Genomic DNA, 19,812 nt, shown 5'->3' with positions numbered 1-19,812 from the left:
TGTGCCTTAAAGTTACAAAATGTCCCTACTAGAGGTACAAATGTTCCCTGTAGGTTACAAATGGGCCATTTAGTAGTTACAAAAAGGCCCTAACATCTAGCTATCTATCTATCTATCTATCTATCTATCTATCTATCTATCTAAGAACTGCTGTCTTATAACTAAAAGGTCATGGATTCGATTCCAGGTACTTCTTGTTTTGAGTAGTGAGCTACTATTATTATTACAATAATATAATAAAACATGCATTTGATTTGAGTCTGTAACACCTGGTGTAAATTTTGGCTACTTGTAAAAGTTACTGCTTTTTTTATTATTCAGTTTTATTCTGTTAGTAACATTCATGTGGTACAACAAACTTCCCTCTCCCTCTTTGAGTTGATAGTGTTTATCCTCATTCTTTTCACAAGAGCAGTGATGACCACAGTTGGTGCTGTGGTTGAAGCCTGCTCAGAACTATTTGTTGTACCGCAAAGCAGATACAATGCCCCATGACCGTTATCAGACCATTATCATGCAGCATTTGCACTTTGATAACAGGGACGCTTGTGCAGAATGTGTGAAATGCAACTATTTCCAACCAAGGTCAATTACCTTTTCTTGCAATGTATCTCAACTAAGCCTGACAAATTTGGTATAAAGTTTTGGATTGCAGGAGATTTGGAGACAAACTACATGTGTAATGGCATGCCTTATTTAGGAAAAGATCCCAGTAGTCCCACGGGAGAAGCACTTTCTGAGTTTGTGGTCAGAAAGCTTATGGAGCCATCTCTGGACAAATCAACAACACTCAACTTCTTCACAGTGCTTTCGCTGGCTAATAGACTGCTGCATCGTGACACAACTCTGCTCCGCATGACACCATAAGTACACTTCTGCCTGCTGCTAAAGTCACTTTAGTATGCAAGCATGTCTCAACGCTAGTGTTAAGATTTGGATTCTCAGTACCATGCACCATAACGTGGAGTACGGGCAAGATTGGGGGAAAAAAAAAAAACATTTTCAAATGACAACTCATGTTCAAGTGGTGTACATGACATTTTCATGTATGAATTTGTGTTTATGTGCAAGAGAGCGGTTACAGGAATATAAAATAAGCTCTTTTGCAAAGGTATAACAATACAAGTGTTCTTTTATTCAAGAATAAAAATGAATAATAAAAAATTCAAGTGACAGATAGATACCAAGAAGACATGATTCACCAGTGTTTGTGTGTCTGCTTATATCCCTTCAGCGATATCTTTTACAGGTAGTAAAAATTTACACTGGGTGTTACAGACTCAAATCAAATGTATGTTTTTATTATATCATAATAATAGCAACTCACTACTCAAAACGATGAGTACCCAGACTGAAACCTTCAACCTTTTGGTTATAAGACGGCAGTTCTTACATCTCCACTATCCAAGAAGACATCAACTTTCTGTTGATTGACATTTGAGCTTGGGTTTTTAACTCACTGACAACATGTTAATTGAATGATTTTTTTTCTTTGTTTATATTATTGAACAAAAGTGCACGTTTATTTGATATTTGGACAGTAGTCTTCACACATTGTACACTTAATGTCATTATTACTATAACATGGAAAAAGTTTCTGTTTTAGGTATTTGTTTCTTGCCTCTCATTTCCTGTCATCCTACATTTACCCAGATCGTTGTAGGCATGGGACACGCATGAAATGTATGTGTTCCAAATAACAATATATTATTTACCACATACAACTCCAGGCACCCCACACCCAGATAAAGAGACTTGAGCTGGGAGAACTTCACCTGCATCGGTGGGGTGGGGATTGGATAGCTTGCTGCTTGTGCTGATTGACACATTTGCAAAACAAAGACGCTGATGGAGAGGTGCAAATGAATTTAAGGTGGCCCGGGATTACTTCTTTTTTCTTAGGCTTCAGGGATTCTAGTGTTAAATTCCTACGGAAAATGTCTTTAAAAAAGTATCCACGAATGCAGAGTGGCTTGTGGGATTTGTAGTTTGGGGTTTGTCGGCACTGTACACATAAAACCGGAAGAGAAGGATTTGGCGGGGCTTTTCAATTTTCTCATTTTACAATCGACTTTATCTTAAGTCATGTTTTAGTTTTCATTTATTAGTTTGATATAACATTCAGAGCAGGTGAAGAATAAAACACCTATATTTTACATGGAATCAATTGTAGTTACTGGTATCAGGCATATTTTTCAGGGAGCAGAATGAACTGAACTAGATCCACATTTTAAAGTATGCTGTTAAAATAGAGCTGGGCAATACAGGTGGAATCCCATTATAACTAAACTCATGGGACCATTAAAATATTTAATTATAACGGAAATTTCATTAAAATGAATATAAGGAAAAGGCATGTACTATTGTGAACAAGGTTGCCAGTGATTTGCTATCTTTAATGGCAATGATGCAAGGACAGCTCTGTAGCTGCTATGCTGTGTGTGGTAAACAGTGAACCAAGTCAGAGTAATTTGTTGTCTTCTGCAGCATAAGCTTTACTGCTTGTCGCACAATATTTAAAACATTTAACACCAGACTTTGATCTGCTCTTCCTCGCACTCTCCTGATCTCTTTTATCCAGACTGTGTCTACCACAGCACTGATTCTGAGCCACTGGTGGTGTTCTAATCTGAAGATGGGAGCTAAAGCAGGACATTTGCCGGTGTTGCGGCTACTTTTAGCTCCTATTTTGAATGAAGTTTTGAGACTGTACCTGACTTCTCTATACAGTAATAAAGTACATGCATTTTCCTAGGAAACCAGGACTAACCTTCCTATCTTTCATACAACTTTGTGACCCAAACTTGACAATACCTGTATAAATAAACAGTGCTTCTTAAACTGCAAAAAATATTTTATTTGAAGATGACAATTAAGATGCAGTTTTTTTTTTATAAAAATAAAGCACAGTATGAAAATCCAGAAAAAAAGAGACATTGTATGTAACTTTTTTTTTATAGAAATGCAAATGCACTTCTAATTTTTTTTCCAATTTAGGTCACAGCATTGAAAATGTGATTCTTAATGCTTTTGTCACGTAATTTTTCTTTATTCCGGAATCAGCTTTTTTCCAGGATTGTTAATATTTATTTCCACGTAATCTGACACCATTTCTCAGTTTTTTTTGTTCATCTCAAAGAAAACTTTGAGAACTGCTATGAAAGCCAAAAAGTACAGTATCTGCTAATTACACAGCTACCCACGGAGATGCTATTTACACATTTGGCTATGTGTATGATGTCACACCTGTATTCTTGCCAAGACTGCCTGAATCTGGAAATTTAACAACAGACTGTCTGTTTCTTTGAGACAGCCTGTTGCAGGCTTTCCGAGACTCCACATGGAAAGCATAGGTGCGAAAGTGTGTGTGCATCACATTATTATCTTCAGTGTCCATTTTTGGCTCAAAGAATGTTTGTTATACCAAAATTTACATTTGTTAAAACATATTGCAGTGTTTTGCACTTTCATTTAATTTTCCACTCTTCTGAACATTAAGTAAAATCCACAAAATCCCCAACACCCACTGTTGCCTGGTAGTAATAAGTATGTGGGGAAAAGAAATGGAGCAAGGATCAGGAGAAGAAACGTTTAGAACCGGTAGAGTTAGCTTTCCTGTCAGCAAATAATTTTGTTTTCCCTGGGATAACAGTCTGATACATTAATGTGAATTACTGGTTACACCAGAAATCAGACGACATCACAGCATAAATTCTTTTCCATCCATTTAACACAGTCTCCATTACTGAAGTCTTGCAAGCAGGAATAAAAACAGCAGCCATCATATTTTTCTTTTGTGTGAATTATTCAATGTTAATTTATCAGATATGGCGTAAACTGCACCCTGGCCTTTTTTTCCTTCTCCTTTTGACTTTGTATTTTTGCATAGCAAGTAAGTTGACATTCCTAATTACAATAATGTACAACAAAAAATACTGTAACAACATAAAGGTGTAAGAGATGGAGGAATGAATGTAGCACTCTGTGGAAAGCTGGTAGTAGGTAGTCCTGAAAAGGACCATTAGTTTCTTCAGCAGATGAATCCTATACTGCCTTTCTTGACCACTAATCCATGCCACACATGTCTTTAATGGCTTCATGCACCCCCTACTGTGTTGTTGCAATTCCTGCACACACACTTTGTTGGCTTCACCTCACCCCACTCACCCAAGGCCACCTGGGCTCTGTGAGCACATCTGAGGTTCACTGGTGGTCACACACAAAGGCCGATGGGCTTTAGTAGTGGGGACACCCAGTCGAAGAACTCTTTAAATGCTGTGCCTGTGCATTCCTCCTAACAGTTCCTGTGAGCGTATTTTATGGACAATTTCTCCACATCTCTACACCTCTGACAGCACACAGCTGCCTGAAAAACGTGTCCCGCTCAGATCTGTACCCAGGGATACTATACCATGTTGTCTTTGTGATATTTTATTCTGTTAAGGTTGTTGGAGGAAGTTAAATATATACAGCCGTATTATATTCTGAACTGAGGTTAGTCATACAAAAATACCAGTTAATGAAATTAAAATCTGTGTGATTTTATAATGCCAGATTTTAAAAGGTACTGTAGATGTTATTTCACTGTTTATTTAGACTGAAAGTAAAAGTAAATCTTTGCAGGTTAGTTGAAATGGCTCTGTGTGTAACATAATATCACGACCCTTGTCAGAATTTCAGGCACCCCTTACAGATTCTTACCAGGAGCAGACTGTGTACAATTTTCTATCAATTTTGCAGAGAAATAAAGGTTTAAGAAGCTGTTATGAGCACTGGGTGCAAAATACAAGTTGCTCGGAAGCTAAAGCAGTACTTATGCTGGTAAATGTTATAAAATGGATACCCATATGCATCAAACACTGGTATAGTCAAGAAAAAGAACCAATACAAATGATGTCAGTCATAAAACAGTCCATGTATAATAATCACGTCTGCATAATATTATGGTCAGTGATTAGCGTGACTGAAAGACACAGAGGCAATACATACAGTGGAAATTCAGATTTAAGTAGGGGAGATATGAAACAAAAGTGGTTGGAAAAAACATGTTATTTGAGGCATTTCTTTAAGGCACAGCTAGTCACGAAATTGTTATTTTAAATAGAAAAAAAGCTTACCTTTTCTAAAATTCATATTATTGTGAGAAAATGTGCCAAGTTTTGGACTTTGTATAGAAAATTTGTATATACAGTACATGTCTACATGGTGCTGAACTTCAATCTTTAATGTGTTGTGTTTTGAGGACATATATAATTAATAATAATTGCAATCTCAATTTAAGACCATATCGCCTAGCTATGTTGAAGGAGAAAATCTATTGGAGACTTCACCATGATTGAAGGAAATCAAAGAAGCACATCTGTGATTTTACCAGATGTTGTTGAAGTCTGTTTTTCAGTAGCCAAAGATCTTTTCTGATCCTGAAAACAATTCTGAAACTTTGCCATGATTAACTCCAGAAAGAGTTTTAATATTGTATCCTGCCAGAGACTTGTTTGAACCATATGTTTGGAAGGATAATTGTAGTCAAGGCTCATTGGCTTAGGAAGCTTGGGTTTGTGGGAGTTGGACCAGAGGAACAAGAAGCAAGAATGGAGAACATAGTATATTTACGTGTTATTTGAGAAGTGGACATGTATTTAGAATTGTGTTTAATCATAAATAGAACTCTTCTTGTGAGGCTTAGGTTTACACATAAAACAAGTAGTTTAATATCAATAAAGTACATATAAAACTGACCTTTGACCTATAGTGGCTATATCTATGGGGAGAAGAACTGGAATTAATAAACTCTTTTGAGACAAATAGTCTTTTACTGTCACAACATCTCTTAAATAATTTTTATTCTGTGGCATGATTGATTCAGCACACTTTCTAAATACATAAGTATAGTCTGTATGGGCCATCATTTAGATCCTGTAAGATAAACTTGATTCATTCTGTTTTATTATTTGGCTTTTTTCTGTAACAGATATTACTGCGAACGTTGTGGCAAGGAGAGGTCGTCAAGCTTATGGATTTGGTAAAAGAAGAAGACATTCCAAAATTGTCAGGTAAAAAAATAAGCTACAGTCCCTAAACCAAAACAATTATTTTTTTTTCTATAGCACACACACAGCACACACAAGCATGTGAAAAAGTAAGCAGTCTCCATGAAAGTTATTGACTTTTTCAGCATGTTTTAACATTAAACAGTAGATCTTTATGAAACAGATAAGGTAATATAACCTGAATAAAAACACAAGAAAATTGTGCATTTTTAATCATTGATTAACAAAAATGTAATGGTCTAATGGGGAAAAGGTAAGTACACCCTTTGTCTCAGAAGCTGATGTTGTCCCATTTAGCAGAAATTACTTCTTGTAGGCATTTTGCATAACTACCCACCAGTCTCAAACATTGAACATTTTGGCCATATCTTCATGCAAATTTCATTCAGTTGCAAGAGATTTGTGGGTTTTCTTGCATAAACTGCCTCTTTTAAATCCTCCCCAATAACATTTCAATGGGATTCAAGTTGGATTTGACCAAGCCAGTCCGTAACTCATCATTTTGTATGTTTGAGCTATTCTTAGAGGTTTTGCTAGTGTACTTCTACATTACAATATACAGTAATCCCTCCTCAATCACAGGGGTTACGTTCCAGAGCCCCCCGCGATAAAATCCACAAAGTAAAAACCATATGTTTGTATGGTTATTTTTATATATTTTAAGTCCTTATAAACTCTCCCACACTGTTAACATTATTAGAGCCATCTAGACATGAAATAACACCCTTTAGTCAAAAGTTTAAACTGTGCTCCATGACAAGATAGAGATGACAGTTCTTTCTCACAATTAAAAGAATGCAAACATATCTTCCTCTTCAAAGAATGCGTGTCAGGAGCAGAGAATGTCAGAGAGAGAGAGAGAGCGCGCGAGAGAAAAGCAAACAATCAAAAAATCAATACGTGTTTTTAAGTATGCTGAAGCACTGCGATAAAGCGGCATTTTTTAGAGGAGTGTCCGTATCCTCTAGGCAAACAGCCCCTCTGCTCACACCCCCTCCGTCAGGCAGAGAGAGTGAGAGAGACAGAGAAAAGCAAACAATCAAGCACCGCGTGAGAAGCATATCGTATATCATTGAGGAGTTTTATTTAATATGTAATACGTGCTCTGATTAGGTAGCTTCTCAACCATCCGCCAATAGCTTCCCTTGTATGAAATCAACTGGGCAAACCAACTGAGGAAGCATGTAGCATAAATTAAAAGACCCATTGTCCGCAGAAATCCGTGAACCAGCGAAAAATCTGTGATATATATTTAGATATGCTTATATTTAAAATCCGCAATGGAGTGAAGCCGCGAAAGTCAAAGCGCGATATAGCGAGGGATCACTGTACAATACTATTTATTTATAAATTATATAGCCCAAAATCACATAATTAGTGCTACAGTGGGCTTTAACAGGCTCTGGCTTTTGACATCCTCCCCAGCCTTGGCTCTCTAAGAAGACAATAAAAAAAAAACTCCCAAAAAAACCTTTGAAGGGAAAAATGGAAGAAACCTTGGGAAAGGTAATTTAAAGAGGAGACCCCTATCTAGGTAGGTTGGGTGTGCAGTGCGTGTCAAAAAAAAAAAAATAAATATAATACATTACATAGAGCAGAACAATACAATCCTCAATACAATACAATAGTACAATAGTATTATTACAAGCATAGAACAAAATTCAGCAGTTGATGATATCATATAATAGGATTCAGATTTGTTCAGAGTCCTGGAGACTTCAGCCATTAAGCTGCCTCCCCCAGTTGGCCATTCCAATATCAGTGCTGTCAGTACCCTTCTATCCGACGATTTTAGTGCTTCTCCATTAGCGATGACTTTTCCTTATGCAGACAAACAACTTGGAAGTAGGGCTGTGGCACCAAGTGCCACATTTGAGTACCGAGAAAAGATACAGAATAGGTGAGGGTTAGTAACAAATTATAACTATCATATTACTTACGTTTTAGTTCTAATGACTAACAGCAGAGATGCAGTATGCACAGTTAATCATCAGCTCCAGTCTGGGTATGCTAAACTGAAGTAGTGAGTCTTCAGCTGGGACCTGAAAGCTAAGACTGACGAGGCATCTTTTATACAGTAGTAGCAGGCAGACCATTCCATGGCTTAGGGGCTCTGTAACTAAAAGCTCGACCTTCCATTGTTATTTTATTAATCTTTGAAATCATAAGCAGACTGGCATCTTGTGATCTTAATATGCGATCTGATTTGTAAGTAATGATAAGTTCAGATAAGTAAGCCGGACCCTGGCCATTTAACATTTTATTTGTTAAAAGTAGGATTTTTAAATTTGTGCTAAACTTAACCGGGAGCCAGTGTAAGGATTTAAGAACTGGAGTTATGTGTTTGTATTTTTTGGTTTTTATAATAATTCTTGCAGCAGCATTTTGGATTAACTGGAGGCTGTATAAAGAACAATTTGAACATCCAGTGAACACTGCATTGCAGTAGTCAATCCTACTAGAAATAAATGCATGAATTAATTTCTCAGTATCCCACTTATTTAGAAAACGCCTTAATTTCCTTAAATGCCTTAAAGATGGAACAAACACATTTTGGACAATTTTGTAATATTTGCTTTAAATTACATACTAGAGTCAAAGATAACAACTAGATTGTGGGCTGATTCAGTCACTTCTGATCATTATCATGTTGAAAGGTTCATTTCTGGTTAAGCTTCAACTTTCAGACTTTTCAGATTTTTCTCAATCACACTTTGTTATGAAGGAGAATTTATAGTTGACTCAATATCTGCAAGCTGTTCGGGTCCTGAGAGAGCAAAGCAAACCTAAACCATAACATTTACATCAACATGCTTCACAGTTATTATGAGGTTCTTCTCCTAAAATGCTGTCTTCGATTTGTGCCAAACATGTCTGCTGTTACTTTGGCCAAACAACTCTTCGTTTCACCTGTCCAGCACACACTGTTCCAGGAAGTCTGGGGGCTCATGCATAATGCTGTGCATAGAATTCACAGTAAAACATGGCATACGGACAAAAGCGGAAATATCCATACGCACAAAAAAATCCAGATGCATAAATCTGTGTGTACGCCAACTTCCATGTTCTTCCACTGCCTAAATTCCAGTCTGTGTGAAATGTAACGCTCGTGCATGCGCCTGCCGGCCCCCAGACTCCTCCCAGAATTAATTACACTTCTTTGAATATGCAACTAAATATAAATAGCTCCTTATGCTTTGCATTCTGTGAAAAGAAGAATTTCAGCGAATACCAAGTAGAGGCAAGAAAAAAAACATAGTATTTGTTGGTTTAAGCAGTGATATAAACAACAAAAGGAAGTTGATCGAGTAACAGAATTTTGGAGAAACTCAAACGTTCAAGTTCAGTAAGTCTCAAAGTGCCTGAAATAAATAAGTAGTGGTTAAATATCAAAGTCGTTGTGAACAGGCGAGTTGTAGCCCACTTTCTGAGAGTCATATGGAAGCTTATTAGGGTACAGAGAAAAGAAAAACAAAATAGGGACACAATATAAAAAAAAATGTCCAGATGTCAACTTTAATCTCGAAATATCCACTTTAATCACATAGTTTATTTTGTAGAACGTCATAAACTTCATCTTAAAATCATTTCATTTACTAGTTTCTCAAATACCATCATAACTAAAGTAGCATGTTATGTTCTTCTTATGTAGTCTATGTGTGTGAATCATTACATGCTTCTTAAACGGGGTTTCTCTTCCTCCGACAGGACACAGAATACATTACATTCATGATGTTACAGCTCCCTGAACAATTTAAATGTTAAGATGTATACTTTATATCATTTTCATAATGTTAGCAATTAAAGCATGTATTAAACATGGGGACACAGTGGCTCAGTATTAGTGATGAGCTGGCGCCCTGTCCAGAGATTGTTCCTGCCTCCCGCAAGATGCTTGCTGCGCCGTGTGCGACCTTCAATGATTTAAAAAATAATTTATTGCAGCAGTACCGTCTCTCTCACACATACTATCCCCCAGTTCCTGTCTTTCCTTTTCTTTCTCCAAGTAACCAATCGCCACACAATCAGCTCTGTAATAGATTGCAAGATATCTGTAAGCTTAGAGTGACGATTCTTCAAAACTTTTATGGAGCACTGAAATATCTTCATAGTACATCTTTAATTATTCCATCCATCTATCCATCCAGGGTAGCGTAAGCATATAGCGCGAGACAGGAGCAATCCCTGAATGGGCGCCAGCTTGTCACTACCGCTGTCCACTGTGTCCTCACATGTTTAATTATTAACAATATATATTATTTTAATGAAGTTTAAAACTTATCTGTATAATGTAATAAACATGCTTTACTGGATTTCATCTTAAAAATGATATCAAGAGCTCCAAGAAGATAGTGCTTGGAAATCTAAATCGACTTAGAAGCCAGTCGTCATCATATGTAAATATGCACTTTATAAAGTGGGTCAGGTTGTGCAATATTATAACTGTAGTGCAAGTTTACAGTGAGGTGATTGTGATTATAAGTACAAACAGTTCCTCCAGGAACACTTGATGGACTGATTGAGTACGTTTAGAGTTCTTGGGATGAAACTGTTTCTGAAGCACGAGTTCCCTACAGGAAAGACTCTGAAGTGTTTGGCATACTGTGTTGGTGAAGTTCAAATAGACTGTGCACATGGCTGAGACAGCGTGCTAGATGCTGTATCCCCATAATCCGATCAGCTGCTGTACAGGTGTGATTTCACATTCAGATACAGTGGGTTAAATACTCTTGAGTGGTGCACTGACAGTGACAATGCTAAAGCAGCTATAGTATTTGGAATAGTTTGGCCATTCTGTGCACCATTATATGGTTACAGGTTAATTACAATAAGATGCCTTAAACTAATAAACTATATACTGTTAATTTCAGTGTATATGATAAAGCTGCATCAGGGATGAGAATCCAAAAAATAAAAGGGAAGCCACACAGGAACAGTAGCACTGCTTTGACGCTGGGTGTCGCCAGTTTGCAAAACCGAGCGGAGAACTTATGTACGCCAGGGATTTATCTGGTGTGAAAATGTGCGTGGCTTTATACCAAGTTTAGTTTTTATACATTGCAATGTGAGTGTGGAAACGGGCATACGCAACATTTTTGTGCGTACACACCATTTATACATAAGTCCCCTGGTCTTTACCTGTATGTCCAATGGCAAGTTGCAGTCTTGTACTAAAGTTTATTATAGGCAGAAAATACGCTTTCCTACATGCAAATGTATGCAGTCTCCTTCTAATTGTAGATGCATGTGCTTTGACATTAACTTTTGCAAGTTACCTAAACATCCTACAATGAAATTTTAAAATTAATGAAGTCTTGTTTTAGTATCAAATGGTCATCCCTTGAACTTACTGGGCCGGGCAGTTCTGACTAAATTAGCATTTAAAATTTTTGTCTTACTGATTTCCAATAATTTGGTGATCTTTTAAAATCCTTAGCTGACTCCTAGGCATCCACAAACATCTTTCTTAGAGCCTTATAGTTATGTTCCCTCTATGCTGCTGCCATGCACCTCTTTTCAGGGTGCCATGCAGCATTTTTTAACTTATGCTCAGCTGTTATCATGCTGTTAACCTCCACATCCCCTGCTGATCAGTAAATGGTAAGTTACTCTCAGTGCTTGAAGCTCCATGGGGACACATGGCCACTCCCCCCAGCTGATGGTTTTAAATGGTAAGTACCAACACATACTGTATGTTATTCACGTCCGCTTAGCTGTAAGAAAAATGAGAGGGACCATTGTTTTAGAGAGCTCTTTTGATCTTGGCATGATGACACTACACATTTCAATAGCAAAAAGAACCAAATGCTCAAGATATCTGCAGTTTACTGTAAATAAGACCAGATCCACCAGCATATTCTCTAATGAGGTGATGAGGTGTATTATGAGACATTAGGACCTAATCTGGAACACTTGATTCTGATTTTATAGATTTGATGTGGTAATAAATGTATGGGTGTATGTACCTTTTCCACATGACAAATCTGCATTTTTGTTAATATAGATTATTAGAATGAATACACCATATCAATTTTATGTGTTACTTGTTAAAGTATATCACCTTGACCTGTAGGCACTGTTAGCATGAAGATCTAATGTTTTAATGTGTACCTGTTTAAATATGGTATAAAAGTCAACAAATAACATGGGGTGTACTTACCTTTTCACATCACCATGTATTTATATACATATATACAATGCCCACCATAATGTTTGGGACAAACACATTTTTCCTTTACTTTCTCCCCATCCTCCACAATATAAAGTTATAAATCAAACAGTTCAGATGTAATTTGTGTGCACATTGCAAACTTTAATTTAGGGGTATTTCAATACATTTCAGTCACACCATCTAGAAATTATAATACTTTTTCTACGTGTTCCCCCCATTTCAGGGCACCTGTGGTGGTGTGATATGTTGCCTATAATTTGATAAATATTTTGTATCTCTTTATTTGTAAGCTAGACAAAGCAAATGTAATAATATTGTTTCAGGCAGCATGTTTTACTTTATTGATGAGAACGGCAGTGCTCTGATGTTTACCTAACCAACCCCCAGTCTTTTGGAGTCACTCAGGATGTGAAATATATATTTGGGGGGCTTGGGTGGAGCATGTATCAGCCCAGTTTGGCAGACTGTGAGCCTATAAGCAATCACCTTCAGGAAGGCCATAAACTGACTAAATAAAGCAACTGGGGGATGAGCTGCACCTGAGCGCTTTCACTGATAGATTGCCCAGGAAGGGACAGATAAACTAATTCTATTGGTCTAAAGTATGGCAGTTTATGATTGGTTAAGAATCTGAGACAATTCTTACTTCGACACCCCCATTAGTTTGTGTTTTATGGTAAGAATGGTATAAAGTTGGTCAACTTAGCTTCACTCTTCTCTCTCACCATCTGGCCATTATGAAGACAACTCAATCTAGACAGCCATATTGAGACAGGCATGTGGCTTGTTTCAATACTCCATTCAAAGGCTATGTGGTTGCAAAGCAAGCCAGACTAAAGATAAGTTGAGCGCCGTCTATGAACGCCAGACGTACTGCTATTTAGGCTATAAGGATATGTTCTGCCAATTTTCACTTTGTAATGCGCTTCCTTAATACTTTGGGCATTTTATTAATAATACATAAATTATTTGTGTAATTTAACTCCTGCCTATATCTTTACTCTGTATAATTGCTTGAGAATACTGATTTAGAAGGGAATGGGGGTTGGAGGTGCTACAGTACTTAATCACAGAGTGGTAAGTGTTTTGTCTTGATTGAGTAATATTTTACTCTACTTTCCCCTTTTGTATTATTAATATGTAGATTTTGTCAGAATGCCTCAAATCTCTGATTTACCACTGTTTATAAGGTATTGTACCATATAATTTCTCTTTTCCTTCTCTTCTACATCTATAACCTCAGGCAATTTGGTGTAGTAAAAGACAATCAGGAATTAAGTTACAATTTAAACAATGTATTATTGATAATAATTATAAATAATAACAATATGCAAAATACATTTAAATATTGGCAACCATACAACCTGATAAATGGTGATGTGTAGTTTCAGGCGGCACTCAGACTTGTTAGTTACTTAAAAATGCCTCTAGTTAAGGCATTATTTGTGGTCAGCTTTCTTCAGAACGCCTGTCTCATTCCTGTCTCAATATGGCTGTTGAGCTGTACTCTTCATTGTGTTGTCCTTTTCAGCTCATGATGTGTGATGGTCTTTCATCAGTTTAGTAAGAGAGAGCGAGAGCTGGGTAAAGCAAGCAAATTTATAGGTTATAGGTTTGTCCAACCCATACAACCAATAGGATGTCATAGTACTTAAAAGCTTTTGATACAAACCAATTCCAAACAGCCATACTTCAAACCAATGGGGGAATAGAACACCTTCCCTCCAAACTATATGTTAAGGTAAAGCTTGGCAGTTAGGCAGCCTGGCTTTCCTGTGGGGGTTGACTGAAAGACTTCAGCAGAGAAATATTAGCCAAACTTGTTTAAGTGCACTTCCCCAACCCTGTTGTAAAATTACAAAGAGACTCAGTCCTAAAGGGGGGGAGGGGTTCTTAACTCATTAAACCATTGCTGTTATTATCTAAAATGTAACACTAATATTGCATTTTTTTGTCTAAGTTACAAATAAAGACGTTTAAATATTTATCAACTTGTATGCAAAATTTCACATCACATCAGTAAGTGTATGGGATTTTAGACATTGTATTAATGTTCACACATTAAAGAGTATAAAAGGGTAAAATAGGGTCAACATAGGACTTCACACGATTAAAGAGAACCATAATGTTGTGGACATAGCAAATGCAGTTATATTAAAGCAGTCATATTTAGTACTTTTTCGCATGCAATGACTGCTTAATGTCCATACATGATTCATAGACATCACCAGGTGCTAAGTATTTTGTCTGGTGACGCTCTGCCAAGCCTCTAATGCAGCCATCTTCATGTCCCACTTGTTTTGAGGGCTTGATTTATGCTAAATTAGCTGACTGACCTGGCCTTTCAACAATAATCCATTTTTAGCTTTGAAAAACTCTTGTGTTGCCTTAGCAGTATGTTTGGGACAATTATCTTTTAATAGGAGTAAGGCGCCGTCCAATGAGTTTGGAGGCATTTACTGAAACTTTAGCAGATAAGGTCTTTCTGTACACCAGGGGTGCCCACACTTTTTCGGCTTGCGAGCTGCTTTTAAAATGACCAGGTCAAAATGATCTACCTACATTAAAAATGCTATATATATATATATATATATATATATATATATATATATACTGAGTATCAGAGGTGGGTAGTGAAGAGTTACATTTACTTGAGTAACTTTTTAAAAAATATTGTACTTCTAAGAGTAGTTTTTTTGCACCATACTTTTTACATTTACTTGAGTACATTTGTGAAGAAGAAATGCTACTCTTTCTCAGCTACATTGGGCAACACTTGAATCGTTACTTTTTTTCCATTAGATAAAGTCTGACAAACAGTTTTCAATCTGCTCTGTGTAGCTTATGCTGTCAAGTTGCACACACGCCTTCCATTGCGTCTCCAGCTCTGACGCGAAGTTTTGGATGTTTCCGAAATCAATGCGCTGCAGCTTTGAGGTCAGATGTTGCATTTTTTGTTTGAAATCATTAACTGAGTTAAAAGGGCCATTGATCGTTATTAAGTTGCTTGTATTCTGCATGTTTAATGACATGGAGAAACTCCTTTTTCTCCGGCCAGGGGTCTTGAAATCTCAGCAGGAATTTCTCCCTAGCTATCTGCCTCAACGAAGGCATATTTTATCATCTCTCCATCTTGGAAGGACTTCTTATGCTTAATGATCGAGTGACTCACCCGGAACGATGCTTCTGTGCATTTGCTTTTGAATTCAGCCAAGTGAAAAATGATGGCTGTCTGATTGACTGCGATTTTAGTTCCCTCTCCTTTCTCTTTCTCAGATCGCTTTTCGGAAGGAAGACAGTTTCGTAGTTTTATGAACAGTTCGAAAGTGCCTTTCCACATTTTCCTTCTTTTGAATAGCAAAGATAGATTGACAGATCAGACAAACGCACTTCATTGTGACATTGTGAAAGAAAAAAAATCCTCTTCCAATTCCACATCCAGCCCATAACCAAAAAAATTTTTTTTAAAAATTAAAGCTTTAGTTGATATAAATTGGAAGGCTAACTAGATCACTTAGATAGCCAGAGTTTTGCAGTAGCTCGCACGTTTGATCATGCGTGCGGGATGACCAGTGTGTTTGAAGGAAAGAGATCTCAGACTGGCCGCCCTGTATGTCAGTCAAGTGGCAAATGCCATAGGGAGGATATATTATAGACTAACATTTAAAAAAAAAAAAAAATTTTTTTGAATGCAACGCGATCTACCGGTCGATTGCGATCGACGTTTTGGGCACCCCTGCTGTACACCGTAGTATTCATGGTGCAACTGCCGTTGGCATCAATGAAAATAAGTGTGCTTGTACACTGTGGCAGCCATAAATGCCCATACCATAACAACCCCACCACTGTGTTTAACAGATGATGCCTTGTGCTTTGGGTATTGGACAGTTCCTTTTTGTCTCTACACTTCGCTGTTACCATCACTGTGATAAAGGTTAATCTTTGTTTTGTCTTGTCCACAAGACCTTTTCTCATGTTTCTGTTTGCTCTTTTAAGTACTTTATGTTCATTTTTGCAAACTCTAATGTGGCCATCCTGTTTTTGTTTCTAAATAGTGGTTTGCGTCTTGCAGTATGGACTCTGTATTTTGGTTCATGAAGTCTTCTGTGGATAGTAGTCTCTGACACATACACATCTGCCACCTGAGGACTGTTTCTGATTTGTCGGATAGGCGTTACTTTTTTTTTTTTACCATAGTGTCATCAGCAGTGTATGCCTTCCTTGGCCTACTAGTCCCTTTGCGATTACTGAGTTCACCAATGTGTGCTTTCTTCTTAATGATATTCCATACAGTTGATTTAGGTAATCCTATGGTTATACTGATGTCCCAAATGATTTTATTCTTGTTTTCCAGCCTCATAATGGTTATTTTGATTTTCCTCGGTACAGCTGTTGTCCTCGTATTGAACAATGGCAACTACACACTCCATGGAGAAGAAAGCATAGGTATCTAATGGCTGCAGTAATGAAGCAGTCAAACATACCTGAGTATGTTTGTGATGCCAATTATCCCAAACATCATGGTGCCCTGAATTGAGGGGAAAACGTATATAAAGTATAATTTCTACATTTTGTAACCAAAATGTATACAAAATCCCCTTAAATTAAACTCTGCAGTGTGCACTCTAATCACGTCTGAATTGTTTGATTTGAAATTTTAAACTGTGGAGAAGAGGGGTAAATCAAGGAAAAATGTTTCTTTGTCCCAAACATTATGAAGACTACCATGTGTATGTGTGTGTGTGTGTGTGTATATACACACACACACAGTGGTGTGAAAAACTATTTGCCCACTTCCTGATTTCTTATTCTTTTGCATGTTTGTCACACAAAATGTTTCTGATCATCAAACACATTTAACCATTAGTCAAATATAACACAAGTAAACACAAAATGCAGTTTTTAAATGATGGTTTTAATTATTTAGGGAGAAGAAAAAATCCAAACCTACATGGCCCTTTGTGAAAAAGTAATTGCCCCCTGAACCTAATAACTGGTTGGGCCACCCTTAGCAGCAATAACTGCAATCAAGTGTTTGCGATAACTTGCAATGAGTCTTTTACAGCGCTCTGGAGGAATTTTGGCTCACTTATCTTTGCAGAATTGTTGTAATTCAGCTTTATTTGAGGGTTTTCTAGCATGAACCGCCTTTTTAAGGTCATGCCATAGCATCTCAATTGGATTCAGGTCTGGACTTTGACTACACCACTCCAAAGTCTTCATTTTGTTTTTCTTCAGCCATTCAGAGGTGGATTTGCTGGTGTGTTTTGGGTCATTGTCCTGTTGCAGCACCCAAGATCGCTTCAGCTTGAGTTGACGAACAGATGGCCGGACATTCTCCTTCAGGATTTTTTGATAGACAGTAGAATTCATGGTTCCATCTATCACAGCAAGCCCTCCAGGTCCTGAAGCAGCAAAACAACCCCAGACCATCACACTACCACCACCACCACCATATTTTACTGTTGGTATGATGTTCTTTTTCTGAAATGCTGTGTTCCTTTTACGCCAGATTTAACGGGATATTTGCCTTCCAAAAAGTTCAACTTTTGTCTCATCAGTCCACAAGGTATTCTCCCAAAAGTCTTGGCAATCATTGAGATGTTTCTTAGCAAAATTGAGACGAGCCCTAATGTTCTTTTGCTTAACAGTGGTTTTGCGTCTTGGAAATCTGCCATGCAGGCCGTTTTTGCCCAGTCTCTTATTTATGGTGGATTCGTGAACACTGACCTTAATTAAGGCAAGTAAGGCCTGCAGTTCTTTAGACGTTGTCCTGGGGTCTTTTGTGACCTCTCGGATGAGTCGTCTCTGCGCTCTTGGGGTAATTTTGGTCGGCCGGCCACTCCTGGGAAGGTTCACCACTGTTCCATGTTTTTGCCATTTGTGGATAATGGCTCTCACTGTGGTTCGCTGGAGTCCCAAAGCTTTAGAAATGGCTTTATAACCTTTACCAGACTGATAGATCTCAACTACTTCTGTTCTCATTTGTTCCTAAATTTCTTTGGATCTTGGCATGATGTCTAGCTTTTGAGGTGCTTTTGGTCTACTTCTCTGTGTCAGGCAGCTCCTATTTAAGTGATTTCTTGATTGAAACAGGTGTGGCAGTAATCAGGCCTGGGGGTGGCTATGGAAATTGAACTCAGGTGTGATACACCACAGTTACGTTATTTTTTAACAAGGGGCAATTACTTTTTCACACAGGGCCATGTAGGTTTGGATTTTTTCTCCCTAATTAATAAAAACCATCATTTAAAAACTGCATTTTGTGTTTACTTGTGTTTCATCCATCCATCCATTTTCTAACCCGCTGAATCTAAATACAGTAATCCCTCCTCAATCGCGGGGGTTGCGTTCCAGACCCCCCCGCGATAGGTGAAAATCCGCGAAGTAGAAACCATATGTTTCTATGGTTATTTTTATATATTTTAAGCCCTTATAAACTCTCCCACACTGTTTATAAATATTCCCACAGAGTTATACAGTATAATCCCTTTGTATTCTCTTAGATATTAGGTAAGATTCATTGAAATTATGTATATAAACACACTGTTTATATACAGTAAAATCTAAATATTATTTTAAAGATATTGAGTGGTTCCGATAGCACATATGTTACAGCCATTACGATAGACATGCCACCAGCAATAAATACGTACAATATAAGAAAAATTGTATACAGTAAATGTGTGTACAGTGACACTAAACGCACGTACATGTACTAAGTACTGTAAGTAGAAAATTAATTATGGTTACTCACCAACAATGACACGATGACTTGTCCGATAACAATGAGTTTTATTTTACTGCACAACAAAGGAGGCGTTACAGCCCTTAAAGGAGCCACTTCAGGCGATTGTGTAGCACTGCCGTTGTTCTTCTTCTGGCAGTCTTCAATGCAAATCCCTAAAGCAGATTCCATCCGGACTACTGCCTTATTACATCCATTTACAACTCGTTTTGCACCCTGGTTAAAAGGACACTGCGGCCGTAGAGCTTATATTCCTTTCCTACTTTTAAATAAAAAGAATCGTAGCCTTCAACAAATCCAAAACGTTTACCTTTTCGGCAATCATTAACATCTTCCGTTTGCGCTTGGGCACGGCCCCTGAAGCAGTAGCACATTGTTTTGGAGCCATAATGACGGGCTTGACTATGCACAAAGATAAACACAAAGAGCACAACTCTTTACACAGCGAAACACGTTGATGCTGAATGGCGAGCGAGACTTCCTGGTTAACACTGCATTCAGCAGGCAGGAACTTAACTGCGTGCTCTGATTGGTTAGCTTCTCAGTCATCCGCCAATAGCGTCCCTTGTATGAAATCAACTGGGCAAACCAACTGAGGAAGCATGTACAGGAAGTAAAAGACACATTGTCCGCAGACCCTTGAAGCAGCGAAAAATCCAGCGTTATATATTTAGTTATGCTTTCATATAAAATCCGCGATAGAGCGAAACCGCGAAAGTCAAAGCGCGATATAGCGAGGGATTACTGTACAGGGTCACGGGGGTCTGCTGGAGCCAATCCCAGCCAACACAGGGCACAAGGCAGGAACCAATCCTGGGCAGGGTGCCAACCCACCGCAGGTT

General features: G+C 37.8%; 1 protein-coding gene across 4 annotated transcripts in view; it reads left to right on the top strand.

Moving 5' to 3' along the window:
* Window positions 1-19,812, top strand: part of mtfmt (mitochondrial methionyl-tRNA formyltransferase) — a 134,094-nt gene that overhangs the window by 101,252 nt on the left and 13,030 nt on the right. For 3 of the 4 annotated variants that reach the window (XM_039773366.1, XM_039773364.1, XM_039773367.1), the window contains one exon: window positions 5,972-6,053. The exons of the other annotated variant lie outside the window; for it this stretch is intronic. In XM_039773366.1, coding sequence (XP_039629300.1) covers window positions 5,972-6,053 — 82 coding nt within the window. The remainder of the gene's footprint in view (window positions 1-5,971; window positions 6,054-19,812) is intronic. 4 annotated transcript variants of the gene reach the window in all.

This window comes from Polypterus senegalus, chromosome 12 (assembly GCF_016835505.1).
Source record: "Polypterus senegalus isolate Bchr_013 chromosome 12, ASM1683550v1, whole genome shotgun sequence".
Classification (NCBI taxonomy): Eukaryota; Metazoa; Chordata; class Cladistia; order Polypteriformes; family Polypteridae; genus Polypterus; species Polypterus senegalus.
Note: the sequence above shows the minus strand (reverse complement) of the source record. Positions and strands in the feature narration are given on the sequence as shown.